This window comes from Mesoplodon bidens (assembly GCF_964165515.1).
Source record: "Mesoplodon bidens genome assembly, chromosome: 13".
Lineage (NCBI taxonomy): Eukaryota > Metazoa > Chordata > Mammalia > Artiodactyla > Ziphiidae > Mesoplodon > Mesoplodon bidens.
Genome location: NC_138169.1, coordinates 10,006,693 through 10,028,033, shown reverse-complemented (window position 1 = coordinate 10,028,033; position 21,341 = coordinate 10,006,693). Strand labels below are relative to the sequence as shown.

At 37.1% G+C, this 21,341-nt stretch overlaps 1 protein-coding gene across 9 annotated transcripts in view; it reads left to right on the top strand.

Annotated features, from left to right (window-relative positions):
- ATXN2 (ataxin 2) overlaps positions 1-21,341 on the top strand; it is a 137,176-nt gene that overhangs the window by 75,647 nt on the left and 40,188 nt on the right. For 7 of the 9 annotated variants that reach the window (XM_081252634.1, XM_081252633.1, XM_081252635.1 and 4 more), the window contains exons 10-18: positions 1,211-1,420; positions 4,457-4,639; positions 6,530-6,724; positions 7,344-7,451; positions 7,728-7,798; positions 17,098-17,399; positions 18,438-18,501; positions 19,379-19,531; positions 19,920-19,986. In XM_081252634.1, coding sequence (XP_081108760.1) covers positions 1,211-1,420; positions 4,457-4,639; positions 6,530-6,724; positions 7,344-7,451; positions 7,728-7,798; positions 17,098-17,399; positions 18,438-18,501; positions 19,379-19,531; positions 19,920-19,986 — 1,353 coding nt within the window. The remainder of the gene's footprint in view (positions 1-1,210; positions 1,421-4,456; positions 4,640-6,529; positions 6,725-7,343; positions 7,452-7,727; positions 7,799-17,097; positions 17,400-18,437; positions 18,502-19,378; positions 19,532-19,919; positions 19,987-21,341) is intronic. The other 2 variants (XM_081252636.1, XM_081252632.1) reach the window with 1 other exon arrangement.

The following is a 21,341-nucleotide window of genomic DNA, read 5'->3' as shown; positions in this document are numbered from 1 at the left end:
GGGATGTGGGTTCAGTCCCTGGTTGGGGAACTAAGATCCCACATGCTGTGCAGCACAGCCATAATAATAATAATAATAATAATGGTGGTGTATTAGTTACTAACTCAGGGCTAACAGTGGACATTCAATTTTAGGTATTTAAGTTTGGAAAGTTAGAAAAATAGAGAACACTAAGTTTCCAATTTCATTTGTTTTCATTGAGTCTTTCTCCAGAATTCCTCTCCAATGAACACTCTTGAGTATTTCCTATACATTTGTATTGGGGGTGAAATTTCTTTGCTCACTGAGTAAAGAATTTTAGTTGTTCATGAACAGAATTTTCAAAATAAAAAACCTGAAAGGGGCTGGGAAATGTATGATACTCAAGTGTGTGGAACCCTATGGAGAGGAGACCTGGACTGTTTCCTAAGATTAAGGTAAGTGATATGTCATGTTACATGTTAGCTGTATTTTGACCTGTGCGTATCCCTCAGTGTCGGTTTATTTGGTGATGACTGCTTTGTAGTTGCATTGTTTATTAAGCAGTCTCTTAGATGAATGTTTAACTGCATAAATTATTTAGAAGTTCCCCTTTTTCTAATTTGATAAGATTAAAATATGTGTTTTGAAAAGGCAATGAATATTAACCTGTCACTCCTGTGACTCTAGAAAATAGTAGAAGTAATGTTCTATTTCTACTTAAATGTACCTGCTTAATGAGATTTCAAACTCAACCTTACATTAAAGTATAAACTAGATGAAAACCACAGACAGTTATAAGAAACCAGCATTTTTAATGAGATATAATAGCTGATGTGTCAAGCTAAAACTTTTAATAATAATCTTATTCCTGAGTTTTGTGATTTATTGTGTGAAATTATCTGGTGTATGTTATACTCCTTTTAACAATTGATTACCAAGAAACAGTTATAGAAGCAGAATTAATAGGCAAAGTCTTAACTGTCTTCTTCAGTAGTATGTGTAGATCCTAATTAACCCTTTGGGAACGTGTATTCATTTAAACAGACTTAATTTTAAGGAGGTTAAAGTAAAATGTGAATTTATGTCAGTTAAGTTATGCTAAATCTTATCACAAATCAAATGACTGTCCTCAAAGGGTTAAAATGTGCAAGAAATCATTTTTGTCATTTTACTTTTTTTTCTGTTTACTTTTTTCCCTCATTTTTTTCTTTAGTTTTTATACTTTCCTTCATATCATTTGTTCTGTCAGGTGTTCCCTGGCCATCGCCTTGCCCATCTCCTTCCTCTCGCCCACCTTCTCGCTACCAGTCAGGTCCCAACTCTCTTCCACCTCGGGCAGCCACCCCTACACGGCCGCCCTCCAGGCCCCCCTCGCGGCCATCCAGACCCCCGTCTCACCCCTCTGCTCATGGTTCTCCAGCTCCTGTCTCTACTATGCCTAAACGCATGTCTTCAGAAGGTACAATACCACAATTTGTTCATGTTTTTGTTTGTCTTTGTTTAACTCCTATGTGAGTTTATAATTACAAAATAGTTTCCTCTTCATTATTTAATAACCTATAATTTCTGTGTTTTAACTTTAGTTTATTAAAACTATTTCTATTAACCTTTTGTTCATTAGAGAGAAATTTGGTAAATGCTGTGTGAAGCTATGAACTATCCTGAATTGTAAGAATGAGGGTTTTGTCTCTGCCTGGTAATGATGCTCTTTTACAGCCCAGGGCCTTCTCCCTTCCACTTTACAGTGTATACAGTGGTTAATGGTAAACAGTGAACTTTCTTCATCAGTCTTGGACTTTTTGTAGAACCTATCATTTTATAGCTCCTTGGCCAAGGTACTAGTGAATTTGCCTGTTGGCCATAGGCAGGAGTGATGGTTTAGCGGTCCTTTTTTTTTTTTTTTTTTTTTTTTTTTTTTTTTTTTTTTTTTTTTTTTTTAAATTTATTTATTTATTTTTGGCTGTGTTGAGTCTTCGTTTCTGTGCGAGGGCTTTCTCCAGTTGCGGCGAGCGGGGGCCACTCTTCATCGCGGTGCGCGGGCCTCTCACTGTCACGGCCTCTCCTGTTGCGGAGCACAGGCTCCAGACGCACAGGCTCAGTAGTTGTGGCACACGGGCTTAGTTGCTCCGCGGCATGTGGGATCTTCCCAGACCAGGGCTCGAACCCGTGTCCCCTGCATTGGCAGGCAGACTCCGAACCACTGCGCCACCAGGGAAGCCCTAGCGGTCCTTTTTGAAAGGGACCTTACATGTAGCTGCCTTTGTGTGTTTACTCTTAGATTACAATACAGAGTTTAATTATTTATTTCCCTTGTCAATAAAAAAGAATAAAATACTGTAGTTCTCATTCATTGATGCTAAATCCACCATTGCTACATATCAGATACATGGATGTGTTGTAAAAAGGTCACATTTTAGTCTAAATGTTGTGCATAAGTAAAACTTTTTTCTGAATGATAATGACCTTTGACGTTATTTCAGAGTATTTGATATGTTAAAATTTTAATCTGATTTGTTCATTAAAATTACAGTTGATATTGCTTGAGACTAACACAGTTTTCTGGCATAAAATGCTTCCCTGGAGAAAACTAGTTGGCTGTTTTTTAATAAATTGTTGTCATCCCGGCAGGGAGGTCATGTGATCTTGACTAAAGCAGCTAACCTTGTTAGCTGTTGAACAGCATGGTCAACAGCATGTTGAAAGCATGTTGAACGGCATGATTTTCAAGGTGACTTCCTTACTCAGAAGTGCCTGTGATGGTGGCCTCTAAATGAAAAATTACATTCTATTGACATTTGTTGTGGTCTATTGTTTGCATAAGTGATGTTCATGAGAATATGTTAGATAAAATAGAACTCATTAGTGAGTGTGAGCGTGTTCACGACAGTTAGATGTAAGGACTCACACAAAAGTACACCTGCATATTCAGGGATGCTGTGTTATTCAGTTTTTCTTTTTAAATAATTTGAATTAAAATATGTTTTCTAGTCATGTAGTTAGGTGAGGCTGAAGCAGTTTTAAAATGTGAACTTCAAAATAAAACTATTAAATATAGTGGTTTTCTGTGTTTAATATGGAGACTATATTTTGTTTCGGAAAGTATTTTACATATTGTCAAAGACTGAATTTTTTTAAGTTAGAGTTTGATTTCATTGAGCTATGCCAGCCGTCTTTCTTGGTCTTTTTCTGTAAAGCGACGTAAAAATTATGTATAAATATGCAAATACCCAGTTCTTAACTCATTCTTCAATATAAATTGTATCTCCAGTTGAAAATTATATAACATTAACATTCTTTGTAAGATCGTGCCCATGATTGAATTCCTACTCAGGGCACAAATGAAGTTGACATTCTAAAGAGTTTGGCAAGGGACTTCACTGGCGGTCCAGTGGTTAAGACTCCACACGTCCATTGCAGGGGGCACAGGTTCGATCCCTGGTTGGGGAACTAAGATTCTGTATGCCGCTTGGCGCAGCCAAAAAAATAAAATAAAAAATAAAGGATTTGGCAAGGTAAGGGTAAGGGGCCTTGGCTTTGGCATTAAGAATGAGTTTTGCCAGGTGTTATCACTGTCAGGTTTCTATGGTAAGAGTCATTGTGTCCACTGTTTTCGCCTGACAGTTTTGTTTGAATGCACAGTATACTTCTTTATAAATAGAAATTGCTAATGGGGTGACAGAATTGATTGATGTGGAATTCTGACAATTCATATAGTGCAAATTTCTTCCCCAAATGTCAGTTATTCTAGTCTATAAGTCATGCCTTAACAGTAGAATTTTCAGTTTATAGCCTGTTAAGTACGAGACACTTCCTACAGGTGAGGACTGTTATAAGACATGGGTCATGAAATTGTTCACCATGGCAGAAGAGGTAGATAAATTAAGGTTTTGGAGAAATTTAAGAAGGAAAATGTGCATCTTTTTACTAGTACAAAGACATATCGCGGTCAATAGTTTGTTGTTTAAATTTTTTTCCCCCGACTTTTAGAGGTAATATATTATAGAAAATTTGAGGGAAAAAGCTAAAAGTATATGTTAAAATAAAAATTACTGCATCATGTAGCTATAACTCTATTAACATTTTATTATATTTATTTTTATATGCCTACAAATAATGGATATAGATTAAACAAATTGCTAAGATCTTTGAAGAGTTATGACATCTTATTGTTTGATTTCTTACCAGCAACTGCATCCCCTCCCTTTCTTTAAAAGTAAAGGGAAATAAAATAAAATTTATTTGTAAAATTTTATGGCATTCCACAAAATAATTCTGAAAGAGTATGGACAAAAATATATGTGGTGTTTGTTTCCTTTTTCTTAACCAAGAAGAAATGAGGGAGAGGGAATGTGTGTGTGAGAGAGAGTGTGTGTGTGTGTGTGTGTGTGAGAGAGAGAGAGAGAGAAAGAGAAAGAATGGTCTATGTGTATTTAGCAAAAAAGTAGTACTGATGGACATTGTGGCATTCATGTGATGTTCACTGTTTCTTTCTTAGGGCCTCCAAGGATGTCCCCAAAGGCCCAGCGACACCCTCGAAATCACAGAGTTTCTGCTGGGAGGGGTTCCATTTCCAGTGGCCTAGAATTTGTATCCCACACCCCACCAAGTGAAGCAAGTGCTCCTCCAGCAGCAAGGACCAGTCCCGCAGGGGGCACATGGTCATCAGTGGTCAGCGGGGGTAGGTAACACTTGGCTTGGAGCATAATGACAATGTTCATTTTGTTATTCTACTAGATGTAAAAAGGGCTGAGCTTGAGCTATGTTTGAGGAACTCTAAGTATATATATGAAAAATAGTGGAGTAACCAGGAATTGGGAAAACTATATTTTTTTTCTGGGCTCTATCACTTATATGTTACGGCAAATCATGTGATCGTTCTGAATTTCAGTTTTCTCAGTGAGTAATCTTTAGCTAATCTACTTTATGGTCTTGTGATGAAATTCATGTGGGGTTCCTAAATAAGAGTATACTTTATAGTTTTATAAAGTACCACTCAAATGGAAGGCAAATACAGTACATAACGTTTGGAGGGATCATATTTCGTGTCGTCTTAGCAACTTTGTTCATGGATTCATTCCACAAACATTTATTTTGGGCTTACAGTGCTGTGTGTTTCCCACCCAACCCCCCCACCCCCCGCAATTCATTCATTCCATACATTTTTATTGACATCCTACTTTATGCCAGGCTGTATTCTGGGCCCAGATCCTTGTGTTTCCGTAGCACCAATATATGGCACTAATTCCTGACCATATTTCCCTTTTAAGGAATAACAAACACGGGGGCCCAAGTCTTATCTGTGATTAGTCTGAAGAATGTGCTGATGGCAGCTATAAAAGTGTGAAAAATATACTTTGACAGGATCTTACAATTAAGACTGCTTTTGCTGCTTAATATTGATGTTTTGCTTCCATGATGACTAGAGTTTGAGCATGCGATGATTGTGGTTTTCGGTCATAATCTGTCTTAATCAGTGCATAGAACTTTTAAAAGCAAAAGATCTTTAAGCTTAAACAAACAAAAGTATACCCAGCTCCATTAAATATCTTTAGTTGGTACACATTGCTCACCTTCATATAGGTATAATTTTATTGTAAATTCCTTTGAACTTTCTGTTTTCTTCTTTGGTCTTCGATTACAAGGAAATGATTCAATTAATAAAAAATAGAATTTCTAAAATCTTTATTTCTTTAGTGTACCATTAATTGTTTGACATTACGCAGATGGTCTGGAAATGAATTTTGAAAGTGGCAACATGATTATAGAAGTGAAAGTAAAATCACAGTTTTAGAGATACAGAACTGTGTTATAGGTTTGCTCTTTATACTAATTAGAAAAATGACAGTTGTTGAATAATACTTTCCTTCCATGACCCTTTTGACTTAAAAAAGTAAAGAACCACTAAAGTGAAGCAAATTGAACCATTTTTCTCTAAATCTTTGAGTCTGAATAGGTTTATAATGGCATATGAAACCTATTAGATACTTATTTTGAAGTCATGTGGAATTTAAACCCCTCCTTGGATTAGCTTCCCCTTTGTGCTAAATTGAGTTCCCAATTTCCTTAGTTACTGCAGAGTGGATTTTGATGGGGTAAGAAAGAGCATGTAGGATTGGCTGCAAACTGCTAAAAGGTGTTTGAGTTTATTATTTGAAGGAGGGCCAAATAAGCCTACTTCTTAGGGATTCCCCACCACCACCTGTTTTAAAGAAACAGTTTCACTTTTTAGTAGAGAATGTTATCTTTATCCTAAAAAGTAGCATTTTTCCTGCCTTAGAAATCCAGTTTCTAAATTCATTTAAAATACTTCGTTTTAGAATTAATATAATTAGTTAGGAGGGAAAACTACTGTTGGACATAGGTATTAGTAATTGCTTTCATTCTTCAGATATTTGTATTGTCCATCATCACTGCTATTCCTGAGACTTTGGAAAAGAAAACAGGGTGATGGGATAAAAAGTAATTGGGGAGGAGGTCAGATAGAACTATTTTAGATCTTCAGAAAAGCCTTTTTGAAGAAGTGACATTGAACTGAGAATATAATGGGTAACTTCTCTCTTTCTTGTAGTTCCAAGATTATCCCCTAAAACTCACAGACCCAGGTCTCCCAGACAGAATATTGGAAATACTCCTAGTGGGCCAGTTCTTGCTTCTCCCCAAGCTGGTATTATTCCAGCTGAAGCTGTTGCTATGCCTGTGCCAGCTGCATCTCCTACGCCTGCCAGTCCTGCATCCAACAGAGCTGTAACCCCATCTCTTGAGGGTATGTAAGAAAGGGCTTCCAGATCCACAATGTCATTTGTGAAGTTGAGTGTTAGAGGTTTAAAAGTTTATGAAAAATGGCTATGTTGGGGCTTCCCTGGTGGCACAGTGGTTGAGAGTCCGCCTGCCGATGCAGGGGACACGGGTTCGTGCCCCGGTCCAGGAAGATCCCACATGCCGCGGAGCGGCTGGGTCCGTGAGCCATGGCCGCTGAGCCTGCGCGTTCGGAGCCTGTGCTCCGCAACGGGAGAGGCCACAACAGTGAGAGGGCTGCGTACCACAAAAAAAAAAAAAAAAAAAAAAGGCATTGTTGTTTTATTCATAGGTATGTATCAATATTTGAGGGTACATTTAAAATTTTATACAAATGAAGTTAGTTGTTTAAGTAATGCTGCTAATTTCATGTTATTCTTGAATATGTGTTGTTAAGATAGTTTACATTCCTGGGTAGTAAATGTCAATATAAATAAAATTATTAGTGTTTCATATGTCTGCAAAGTTGGAAAGCCTCTGTTTAAATGTTCTTTTCCAGAAACATAGGATCAAAATTTTTGAATATTTTCCCTTTACTTCTATAGCTCCTATCTAACTTTGAGTTTTTGTAAAATATTATTTTCTAGCTAAAGATTCCAGGCTTCAAGATCAGAGGCAGAACTCTTCTGCAGGGAATAAAGAAAATATGAAGCCCAGTGAGACATCACCTAGCTTCTCAAAAGCTGAAAGTAAAGGTTAGAGCTTTAAAAAGTCTTTGGGTATAACTGTAGAAATAGGAAGGAATATGTCTTACTCTCTTGCCCAATACAGAGTATTTTTGGTCAGTACTTTTTCTTAGGATTGTGCATATTTAAATGCGTAATTTAACATGTCACAATCTATAATTAACATATTGAAATTTTTATTATTTTGATAATAAAATTTATTTTCATTTCTAACATCCTATCCTAAAAGAATTTTAAGTTAAAGATTAGAAATAAATCTGGATCTAACACTTCTTAATTTTACAGGTATATCACCAATTGTTTCTGAACATAGAAAACAGATCGATGATTTAAAGAAATTTAAGAATGACTTTAGGGTAAGTATCATATTGACTAATGAATTGGAATTAAAAAAAATTTTTTTAAGCATTACTAAAAATTCTTATATCATCCATTTACAAAAATGCATTATATATACACCCAGAAAAATCAAACCATGTGTGTAGAAAGCTAAACATCTTTTTTTTTCCTTTTTAATTTATTTATTTTTTGGCTGCACTGGGTCTTTGTTGCTGCACGCGGGCTTTCTCTAATTGCTGGGAGCAGGGACTCCTCTTCATTGAGGTGTGTGGGCTTCTCTCATTGCGGTGGCTTCTCTTGTTGCAGAGCACAGGCTCTAGGTGTGCGGTCTTCAGTGGTTGTGGCTCGCGGTCTCTATAGCACAGGCTCAGTGTTGTGGCGCACGGGCTTAGTTGCTCTGCGCCATGTGAGATCTTCCCGGACCAGGGATTGAACCCGTGTCCCCTGCATTGGCAGGCAGATTCCCAACCACTGTGCCACCAGGGAAGTCCCTAAACATTCTTAAAGTTGTCTTTGCATATGCTTTGAGTGAGGTAACTAAAATCATGAGATTGGGTAAGAACAGAGATATAATATATATAATATATAATATATAATAATACAGAGATATTAAATGAAAGAGAATGTAATTCTGACATTGGAAGTCACCATAACGTAAGTTATTTGATATTCATTTAACTACTTTATTCAGTGACGGTAGAGCAATGCCAAGGCATTGATTATCTGATGTGGCATGTGGAAGATGTACTGGACCCTGGTTTTACAAAAGAGTTGCAGATTTACACTTCATGCACAAATGTATTGTGGTAGACATCCTTCTATAATATCATTTCTCTCCCTTAAGACTTGCTGAATGTACTCTGATCTCTCCTGGATGACCATTTCATTCTTTTGCACAGTATTTACTGTAACATATTGTGCATATCAAGGTATATTTTGAGACCAAATCAAGAAATTATCCTGAAACTTAGCTTCTTAATGGGGGAAAATCTGATTATCAGCCTTTGAAAGACGACTTAAAATATGAATGGATCAAAAGCAAAAAGCAGCCTTTTCCTAGCCTGTGTTCTAGCTTCCTAAAAATTAATAAGTTTTTGCCAGTAGCTTCATTCCTGACTTTTTGGCACTGTTTAAAATATTAAATATTATTTCATACTTTAGCACAGTTATCTATTCAGCTTTAGTGCTATTAGCAGTTGTAAATTTAAGTTTTAATTTTTTAAGCTATAGTTAATGCATGGACACGATACAAAGAATGCCCAGTGACTGAATGCCCAGATGCCCACTACCAGCTTAATACATCAAGCACTCCAGCACAGTTAAAGTCTCCTGTGTACTTGCCCACCTCAGCTGCATCCTCCTGCCAGAGCGAAGGGTATCTTTCCTTGCAGTTCTTTATACTGCATATGAGAAGATCCCTAAGCAACAGATGGTATTATTTTGCATAATCTTCAGTTTGATATAAATGTCATGTTCTTGCCCATACTTTTATTTCCTCAGCATTATTTTTTACAGTCATTCATTCCCTTCTTATAGTACACTTGTATGAATTTATTATGTTATAAAGAAATTTTTTTACTTTGAAGCATATTAGAGAGTATGTTTTTTGTAACAGTTTTATTGAGGTATAATTTGCATATCATACAATTTAGCCATTTAAAGTGTACAATTTAGCAGTTTTTAGTGTATCCACAGGGTTATACAGTCATCACATAAGCCCTTAGCAGTCACTGCTTATTAGCTTTCAAACACTCCTCCCCTCAACCCCCATCCTAAACAACCATTAATCTCCTTTTCGTCTCCATGGATTGCCTGTTCTGGACATTTCATATGAATGGAACCATACAATAAATGGCCTTTTGTGAGTGGCTTTTTTTTTCACTTACCATCATGTTTTCAGGATTCATCCATGTTGTAACCTGTGTCAGTACTTCATTCCTTTTTATGGATGAATAATATTCCACTGTATGGATAGACCATATTTTATTTATCCATTTATCATCAGTTGATGCCTCTGGGTTGTTCCCACTTTTTGACTGTTATGAATAATGCTGCTATGAATATTAGTATACAGTTTTGTGTGGACATATGTTTTCACTTCTCTTGGGTATATACCTAAGAGTGGAATTTCTGGTTCATCTGGTAACTCTGTCCTTAACCTTTTGAGGAAAACTTCTGGACTCTTTGCCAAAGCAGCTATGCTATTTTACATTGCCATCAGCAGTATGGGAGGGTTTCCGCTTCTCCACATCCTTACCAGCACTTGTTACTGTTTTTCTTTTTGATTATAGTCTTCCTGTGGTATGTTGTGGTTTTGACTTGCATGTCTCTGATGGCCGATGATGTTGAATATCTTTTTATATGGTGATTGCCCATTTGTTTTTTGTTTGTTTGTTTTTATCTTTCTGCACATTTTAGTGAAGTAATTCATAACTACTGATTTTATTAGGAGATATATGTTGATTAAAGTATCCCCAAACCATCATTCATGAAGATCATTGCCTGCCATTTTTCACAAGACGTTTCAGCCTTATACATAAGATGTTTACATATAACCAAACTGACATTACCACAATATACATCAGTATTTATAGTCACAATATGGACATAAATGTCAACATCTATCAAATAATGATAATTAGATATCTATGTGAATGTCATTTTGCTTGTATTTCCTTCTATTAGTAGACATACTAAATAATCAACTAATTATAAAGTAATAAATGGGACAGGCAAAATGCCAAAAAATACTTCTAGTTATAAATTAAGGAAAATACAGTCCTGATAATTGATTACCCATTTGTATGTCTTCTTTGGAGAAAAGTTTATTCAGATCTTTGCCCATTTTAAAAATTGAGTTGTCTTTTTATTGAGTTGTAAGAGTTCTGTATATATTCTATGTACAAGTCTTGCATCAAATGTGTGGCTTGCAATCAAAACTACAATGAGATATCATCTCACACCAGTCAGAATGGCCATCATCAAAAAATCTAGAAACAATAAATGCTGGAGAGGGTGTGGAAAAAAGGGAACACTCTTGCACTGCTGGTGGGAATGTGAATTGGTACAGCCACTATGGAGAATGGTATGGAGGTTCCTTAAAAAACTACAAATAGAACTACCATATGACCCAGCAATCCCACTACTGGGCATATACCCTGAGAAAACCATAATTCAAAAAGAGACATGTACCAAAATGTTCATAGCAGCCCTATTTACAATAGCCCGGAGATGGAAACAACCTAAGTGTCCATCATCGGATGAATGGGTAAAGAAGATGTGGCACATATATACAATGGAATATTACTCAGCCATAAAAAGAAATGAAATTGAGCTATTTGTAATGAGGTGGATAGACTAGAGTCTGTCATACAGAGTGAAGTAAGTCAGAAAGAGAAAGACAAATACTGTATGCTAACACATATATATGGAATTTAAGAAAAAAAAATGTCATGAAGAACATAGGGGTAAGACAGGAATAAAGACACAGACCTACTAGAGAATGGACTTGAGGATATGGGGAGGGGGAAGGGTAAGCTGTGACAAAGTGAAAGAGCGGCATGGACATATATACACTACCAAACGTAAGGTAGATAGCTAGTGGGAAGCAGCCGCATAGCACAGGGAGATCAGCTCGGTGCTTTGTGACCGCCTGGAGGGGTGGGATAGGGAGGGTGGGAGGGAGACGCAAAAGGGAGGGGATATGGAAACATATGTATATGTATAACTGATTAAATTTGTTATAAAGCAAAAAAATAAATTAATTAATTAATTTAAAAAAAAAATGTGTGGCTTGCAATTTTTTCCTCCCGTTCTGTGGGTTGTCCACTTTCTTGATGTTGACAACTAAAGCACAAAATTTTTTAATTTTGATGAAGTCCAGTGCATCTATTTTTTCTTCTGTCCCTTGTGCTTTTGGTGTCATATCTAAGAAACCATTGCCTAATCCATAGTCATAAAGATTCACTCTTATTTTCTTCTAAGAGTTTCAATTAAGGCTATGATCCATTTTGAGTAATTTTTTTTTTAATTTCAGTGTAGTTGATTTACAATGTTGTGTTAGTTTCAGGTGTATAGCAGAGTGATTCAGTTAACACATATGTGTGTGTGTATATGTATTCTTTTTCAGATTCTTTTCCATTATAAGTTATTACAGGATACTGAATATAGTTCCATGTGCTATGCAGTAGGTCCATGTTGTTTTTCTATTTTATATATAGTGTGTATCTGTTAATCCCAAACTCCTAGTATATTCCCCCGCTCCTTCCCCTTTGGTAACCATAAGTTTTCTGTGTTTGTGAGTCTGTTTCTGTTTTGTAAATATGTTCATTAGTATCATTTTTTTAGATTCCACATGTAAGTGATGTCATATATTTGTCTCTGACTTACTTCACTTAGTATGATAATCTCTGGGTCCATCCATGTTGCTGCAAATGGCATTATTTCGTTCTTTTTTATGGCTGAGTGTGTGTGTGTGTTTGTGTGTGTGTGTGTATACATACACACCACACCACATCTTCTTTATCCATTCATCTGTTGATGGACACTTAGATTGCTTCCATGTTGTGGCTATTGTAAATAGTGCTGCTTTGAATGTCGGGGTGCACGTATCTTTTCAAATTAGAGTTTTTGTCTTTTCCAGATATATGCCCAGGAGTGGGATTGCTGGATCATGTGGTAGCTCTAGTTTTAGTTTTTTAAGGAACCTCAATACTGTTGTTCTTAGTGGCTGCGCCAATTTATATTTTGAGTAATTTTATTTATTTATTTATTTATTTTTAATAAATTTATTTATGTATATATTTTTGGGGCTGCATTGGATCTTCGTTGCTGCATGCAGGGTTTCTCTAGTTGTGGCAAGCGGTGGCTACCCTTCATTGCGGTGGCTTCTCTTGATGCGGAGCACAGGCTCTAGGCACACAGGCTTCAGTAGTTGTGGTGCAGGGGCATAGTTGCTCCGCGGCATGTGGGATCTTCCCAGACCAGGGCTTGAACCCGTGTCTCCTGCATTGGCAGGCAGATTCTTAACCACTGTGCCACCAGGGAAGTCCCAATGATCTAGGTTTAAATCTTGCCCTCTGTACAACATTGAGGCATGTTGTCTACATCTCCCAAGCCAAAATGGGATAATTGTAGAACCTACTTCATCGTGTTCTTGTGAAAATTAATGAGATACTGCCTGTAAAGTGTTTAATGTAGTTCTTAACACATAGTATGTACTCAATAAATATTAATTTTTATTACCAAAATATAGATGAACCGAAGGTGTACCGGGAATCACAGGTTTCTTTTTCTCTGAGTCACATAAGAATTTTAGTTTTCCCATAAAAATGTCTATTCTACCCAAAGCAATCTATGGATTCAGTGCAATTCTATCAAAATTCCAATGGATTTTTTCACAGAAATAACACGAACGATCCTAAAATTTGTATGGAACCATAAAAGACGTGAATAACCAAAGCAGTCTTGAGAAAGAACAAAGCTGGAGGTATTACGCTCTCTGATTTCAAACTGTATTACAAAGAGATAGTAATCTAAACAGTATGGTATTGGCATAGAAACAGAAACAGATCAATGAAACAACAGAGAGCCCGGAAATAAACTCATGCATATACAGTCAATTAATTTATGACAGAAGAGCCAAGAATATACTATGGAGAAAGGACAGTCTCTTTAATAAGTGGTGTTGGGAAAACTGAACAGCCACATTCAAAAGAATGAAACTGCACCACTGTCTCTTTTTTTTCTTTTTTAAAAAAAAAGTATTTATTTTTTGGCTGCATTTGATCTTCGTTGCTGCGAGCAGCCTTTTTCTAGTTGGGGCGAGCGGGGGCCACTCTTGTGGTACGTGGGCTTCTTATTGCTCTGGCTTCTCTTGTTGCGGAACACGGGCTCTAGGCATGCGGGCTTCAGTAGTTGTGGCTCACGGGCTCTAGAGCACAGGCTCAGTAGTTGTGGTGCATGGGTTTAGTTGCTCTGTGGCATGTGGGATCTTCCAGGGCCAGGGCTTGAACCCGTGTCCCCTGCACTGGCAGACAGATTTTTAACCACTGTGCCACCAGGGAAGTCCTGCACCACTGCCTTATACCATATACCAAAAAATCAGCTCAAAATGGATTAAAGATGTGATTGTAGGATCTGAAACCATAAAATTCCTAGAAGAAAACATAGGCAGCGAGCTCCTTGATGTTGGCCTTAGCAGTGATTTTCTTATTTGACAATAGAAACAAAGGCAACAAAAGCAAAACCGAACAGCTGGGACTACATCAGATTAAAAGTCTTCTGCACAGCAAAGGAAGCCATCAGCAAAGTTAAAGGGAACTGCCAAATGGGGAAAGTATTTGTAAGTCATATGTCTTATGAGTTAATATCCAAAATGGATAAAGAACTCATACAACTTAAATAGCAAAAACACAGTCTGATTTTAAAATGAGCACAGGATCTAAATAGACATTTTTTCCAAAGAAGATGTAAAGATGGCCAACGGGTCCATGAAAAGGTCCTCACTAATTATTAAGGAAATTATTAAGGAAACGTAAATCAAAACCACAATGAGGGGACTTCGCTGGTGGTCCAGTGGTTAAGAGTCTGCCTTCCAATGCAGGGGATGTGGGTTTAATCCCTGGTCAGGGAACTGAGATCCCATATGCTGCGGGGCAACGAAGCCTGTGCACCACAAATAGAGAGAAGCCTGCCCGCTTTAACAACGAGCCCACGTGTCACAACTAAGACCTGATGCAGCCAAATAAATAAATAAACAAATATTTTAGAAAAACAAAACCACAATGAGGTATCTCACACCTATTAGAGTGGCTATTCTCAAAAATACAAAACAAGGAATAACAAGTCCTGGCCAGGATGTGGAGAAAAGGGAACCTCTGTGCACTATTGGTGGGTAAATTGGTGCAGCCACTATGGAAAACAGTATGAAGGTTCCTCAAAAAATTAAAAATAGAACTATCATATGATCCAGCAGTTCCACTTCTGGGTATTTATCCAAAGGAAACGAAAACACTAACTCGCAAGATATCTGCATGTATATGTGCACACAGTGGAATTACTCTTCAGCCATAAAAAAGAAGAGTAATTGCCATTTTTGACAACATGGATGGCCCTTGAGGGCGTTATGCTAAGTGAAATAAGTCAGAAAAGTTCAAATATTGTATGATCTCACTTATTTGTGGAATCTTAAAAAAAAAGAAAACAAAACAAAACCCAAACTCATCAGTACTGATGGGTGGTTGCCAGAGGCAGTGGGTACAGCAAAATGAGTGAAGGTGGTCAAAAGGCAGAAACTTCCAGTTATAAATAAGTCATGGGGAAGTAATGTACAGCATGGTGACTATAGTCAGTAATACTGTATGGTATATTTGAAAGTTGCTGTCTACGTATTTCCCACCATAAGAAAAAAATTTTTAACTGTGTGGTAATGGCTGTTATCTAGATATTATGATCATTTTGCAATACATATGTATATTGAATCACAATGTTGTACACCTGCAACTAATACGATGTTATATGTGGATTATTTCTCAATAAAAGGAAACTGGTTCAATTTTGAAAAAATAAAAAGGAGAATAATCTCAGTTTTCTTTTATGTTTAGTATATTGCAGATAGGAAATACAGAAGAATGTTCAAAAGCATGCGTTGTGCCTTATTTTCCTCATTTATAAGATTGCGCTAATAGTATGTACATCAAATAGGGCTGTTACAATGACTGAATGAATGAGTTTGTAAATAGTTTAGAACAGTGTCCAACCCATAGTGAGTACTATAGGTATGTTTGCCATTATATGAATAACAACATCAAAAGCCTTATTTTTGCCTTGATCAAAGACCCTTGTAACAAATATTTAAAGTTTTATGCAGTACACAATTAGTCCATTATGCATATAGCCTCTACTTAACATTAAGTACCTATATTGTGACTTAAACTCCCACTGTGTCCAAATGTTGCTTTCACCTTCTGTCGTCAACTGCTTGGAGACTTTATAACTATATTGGTGATGCAGTGAAGCTTGAGAAGCCCCTGAGATGTGTGGTGCTGCTTGCCAGGATACCAAGGGCTCCGGTAGTGAGAATTTGACAGTGGTCCGCCTTTCCTGAGGCTGAGGAGGTAGTTTGTCTCTCTAGTCTTGCAGCCCCTTCTGCTGCACAATTGCTCTTTAGCTTATTCTCACTGCCTAGGGCTGCTGCTTGGATTTATTCTCATTTCCACCATGGCTCCTTCTACTTGCTGCCCTTTTCTTCTCTTTTTCTTGTCATTTCCTTCAGCTATTCCTGTTTTTTTCTTCTATGGAGTAGGGCATCTTAAATCATCATCAGATAGTAGTAGCATTCACTGCTTCTGGTCTGCAAACTTAAAAACCCCATCACTTATTTTACTAACGTTTTTGTCTTCTGGTCTTCTTGTTGGTGCTTCTGTTTTGTGGTTTCCTTTATGGGTTACAAGGTCTAACTGACCTACATGTCTAGCCAGGTCTCCCTCTGAATCCACCTACTTCAGACTTTCCAACTCACCACTTCTCAAGGTCAAGCCCAGGTCTTAGTCCAGCCGCCATAATGGTCTCTCTACACTCTTACTTGGCTTCCTACAGTTCATTTTCCACAAAGTTGCTGTGCTCATCTTTGTGAACTATAAATCTTCTCAGTCTGTACCTGCTTAAAATTCTTCAGTGACTTCTCATTATCCTGAGAACTAAAAGTTAGAGTTCTTAACATAGCTTTCAAGTTCCTTTATCATCTCGTTCCTCCTGGGTGAATTTGTCATTTCTTGACTCATCTTGTGTCCACCAGTACTCTTCTGTTCCACAGCGGGGCCATCTTCTCCCTTTCCTATGGGTCTTTAAACATGCTGTTTCTTGTACTTAGACTATTAGTCCCTTTTCCAAATTCCCCTGCAAACCCCCAACATCTTTCACACTTTAGACTAGATGACATTTCCATTGAGAAGCCTTCTCTTTCCGTGAGTTGCTTTTTCCCGTGGGATCCTATAGCATTTACCCCAGTTTGTCAAGTGTCTAATCTCATCCAGATGGAAAGCTTTGGGAGGATAGGAACTATTTCATATTTCCATTCCTAGCACACACAATTTCTGACACATGGTATGCACTCAGTAAATATTTAACTTTTCAGGCTAGGACATTTTAGTGCTTGATGACTGTAGTTGTGTTGTATAGACATTTTGTTATTGTTGCCTTATAATGAAAACATTACTCGTAAAGTATGAAAAAAACCTTATTCAGTTTGTGCTCATGGAAAAAAATTGATTACTAGAGTTATTTAAAATATTTAAGTATTATTTCCTTTATTTAGTTACAGCCAAGTTCTACTTCTGAATCTATGGACCAGCTGCTAAACAAAAATAGAGAGGGAGAAAAATCAAGAGATTTGATCAAAGACAAAATTGAACCAAATGCTAAGGATTCTTTCATTGAAAATAGCAGCAACTGCACCAGTGGCAGCAGCAAGCCAAGCAGTCCCAGCATTTCCCCTTCAATCCTCAGTAACACAGAGCACAAGAGGGGACCTGAGGTCACATCCCAAGGGGTTCAGACTTCCAGTCCAGGATGTAAACAAGAGAAAGATGATAAAGAGGAGAAGAAAGACGCAGCTGAGTGAGTAAACCTGGAATTTAGCACGCCTGTTACTTACTTAACTTTTCCTTAAGGTGTCCAGAGCCTTCCAACTCAAGAATCTATCTAGACTTTTAGACTGCTTTATAAGTAGCTCTCAACTTAACAAAAAACTGGTCTAAACAAATGACATCTTAAGTCAATTAGGTCATTGCACCCTATACTCTTCTTCCCTCCTCCACCATTTTTCCACCCTGTGGCAAAAAACCCTATGCATAAATTAAGAACAGCTTATTTATAAATGTACAGGGAGTTGAAAAAATCACTGGCTTTGGGACTGATACCCCTGTATGCTAGTCAGTACCCACCTCCTGGCTGTGCTACTCGACTAAGAACTTCCACTGCCAAGAAGAGAGAGAAGTCTCTGGTGCCCCTACTTGGAATTCAACGTGTTTTCCATCAAAAAAAAAAAGTTTTAGTTAATAGTTAGATTCGTTAAGATAGAATTAATTCTGCACATCCAATATATTATCAATTAAATGGGCTTTTGTGGGCTAGTCTTGGAACCTAACCACACCACCATTGATTTATTTGTTCTGGGTTCCATACAACCCAGTTACAGATGAACTTTTGGAATGCAAATGTTGATAAGTCAAGGAGCACTTATTCTTAATTTGAGGCAAAATTTTTTTATTAGAATCATGGTTTTTCCCAAGATATTTCATACAGGAAACAATTTATCACATAAAAAATACTGCATGCTAGAGAATTGGTATATTAAGGATTGCTTTTATGGATATTTTATAAGGGGCTACTGTCTTCAGTTTAAGTTTTGTTGATTGCTTTTGAGAGAAGCGTTCATATTACAGTTTAAAAAATTTGTCCTTTTTTGGCTAGTAATTATCAAAATAAGGGGTGAGAATTACGTATATGTGTGTTTTAATGAAGAGAATTAGTGATCTTCTAGTGAGAATTGTTTAAATGTTTAGCAATTTTAAAAAGACTGTCAGGTATAAAAGACTTTACAGTAGCATAAGTTCCATGCAGATTTCACTGGGCTTTATTTTTTTTCCGGTGTAGGCAAGTGAGGAAATCAACGTTGAATCCCAATGCGAAGGAGTTCAACCCTCGTTCCTTTTCTCAGGTAAGTTTTTCTCTCTCTCTCTTTGAAGTAATCTAGCCGCTTAAAAAAAAAATTATTTGTAGTAATATTCCCTTTCCCATACCTGCCATCTAAATTCAGTTACAGTATACTAAAACAACTTTTAGTTTAAGTTCTTTTTTCTTCCGTAGTCATTAATGAATATTTTTGAGCCATAGGAAAAAATGCTAGTCTTGTCATCACTTAGATGTGGTCTGGGGCAAATTTTTTAATCTTTCTGACTCAGAATTTGAAGATGGTTGGTCAACGAGACTCTCAGGTTCACAGATATACAGTTATTATTCTACTGACTTTGTAAGATGATGTGTTTATTTTTTAATTTTTAAAAACAGTCTCCAGTTCCTTAAAAATCACCACTGCTGGTTTTTTTTGTTTGTTTGTTTGTTTTGTTTTTTGGGTTTTTTTTGCAGTACGTGGGCCTCTCACTGTTGTAGCCTCTCCCATTGTGGAGCACAGGCTCCGGACGCGCAGGCTCAGCGGCCATGGCTCACAGGCCCAGCCGCTCTGCAGCATGTGGGATCTTCCCGGAACGGGGCACGAACCCATGTTGTCCCCTGCATCGGCAGGCGGACTCTCAACCACTGTGCCACCAGGGAAGCCCCTACCACTGCTGTTTTTAATAGCATTGTTGATTAACTGGTAACATTAATCAACCAATAATACTTGGTTATTGGTAACATAACCAAGTATTTTTTTTCTTTTATTTGAAACGTGGAAGTTTATTTTCTGTGAGATATTTTCATTAAGAGGTACTACTTATCAACGGTGAGTAAAACTGAGAAAAATGGGGGGAATCAGTCCTCAAATTGCAGTAATGGTTAGCTTTTCACCTTAAGGTAGTTGATTTTTGTTTTTATAGCCAAAGCCTTCTACCACCCCAACTTCGCCTCGTCCTCAAGCACAACCTAGCCCATCTATGGTGGGTCATCAGCAGCCAACTCCAGTTTATACTCAACCTGTTTGTTTTGCACCAAATATGATGTATCCAGTCCCAGTGAGCCCAGGAGTGCAAGTAAGTCATAGAATTTGGTGTTCATTTACCCTCTCTAAGTTATTTGTATTTGACACCAAGCACTCTGTAGGTATGCAGTGATTTGAGGCAGTGATGGTATAACAGAGGTATTTAAAAAGTGGAAGCTTGCAGTGTGGTGTGTTGTTAGTATAAGGACCTAAATCTGAGAATGTTTCTGGTAAGAAAGATGATTTAGATTTACTGTAGTTTGGGGTTTGTCCTTTTAGCTGTGGGTGTGATTTTATTTTTTAATGACTCATAAAGAATCAGGAAACCTCAGAGCTAGCTCTCTAGCAATATGCAACTAAGAGAGAGTGGTAAAATACATTCTTAATATCTTGAGAGCCTAATCTTCAGTTTTTGTTTTTGTTTTTTTTATTCCCTTAAGCCTTTATATCCTATACCTATGACGCCCATGCCCGTCAATCAAGCCAAGACATATAGAGCAGGTAAAGGTGAGAATAATCCTGCCTGTATTTGCTTGTAGTCTGCATGCTGCATGAATTAAATAACTCAATTTATAATGAATAAATATTTGTGGTTCAGTTTTGACTTTCAGTGAAGCTGTTCATTGACTTCTCGTGCTCAATGTTACATCAGGTATTTAGATGCATTTTTATGAACAAAAATAGGAGGAGAAAATACCCATCAGTCGTGAATTTCAGGATCCTCTTCACAAGAAATAATTTAATTTTGAAGTTTTCAATGTTAAATTTGGAAAGAGGGTTCACTACATTAATTAACTAGTTGCTGACGTTCTTATTTTATATATGATTTTTTTCCCAAAAATTTAGAATTTCTTTTTGAGCAGAGGTGGCTCACTTCAGAAACCATCAAAATGGTATTAGAGGAATGTTTCCTCATCTTTAAAATGAGAGTGTTGTATAATCTAGTATTCTCTGTGCAGAAGAGCCTTCATAGAAAAAAACCACATTTATCTTAAAAGGAAATTTCTTGATGTTGAAAAATGCTAAAGGGTTCCCCTCTTTTGCCATTTAGGTAATTGAGAGCAATTATTTGCTATAATTTTATTGAGCATAGAAAGTAGAATGGTTTATATAGTAAAGTCATTTCTCAGTACCCAGTAATTACCCCCATCATGCAAATTTCACTTCTTTTTTTCTTTTCCATTATAGTTTATTGCAAGGTATTGACTGGAGTTCCCTATGTTGTCTGTCTCATATATGGTAGTTTGTATCGGCCAGTCCCAGGTGCCTCATATGTCCCCACCGCGTTCCCCTTTGGTGACCATAGTTTGTTTTCTGTGTCTGTGAGTCCGTTTGTTTTGTAAATAAGTTCATTTGTGTCATATTTTGGACTCATATATGTGATATCGTATGATATTTGTCTTTCTCTGCCTGACTTCCTTCACTGTTAGTATGATAATCTCTAGGTTCATCCATGTTGCTGCAAATGGCATTATTTCATTCTTTTTTATGACTGAGTAATATTCCATTGTCTATATACCACATCTTCCTTATCCATTCATCTGTTGATGGATATTTAAATTTAAGTTGCTTCCGGGACTTCCCTGGCAGTCCAGTGGTTAAGACTCTGTGCTTCCAATGCAGGGGGCGCAGGTTCAGTCCCTGGTCAGGGAACTAAGATTCCATAAGCTGTGTGGCGCAGCCAAAAAAAAAAGTATGTTATCCTTTATCTTTCCTTAGAACACTGGAACCTATTGGAAGAACTCTACCTTGGATCATTTAAAGTTTTCTAGTTATAGGGTTAATCTTATTCTGAGGACCTGCCATTTTCATATCTACATACTTCGTGTGTATCATATATAAAAGTATGGACATTTTTGTTA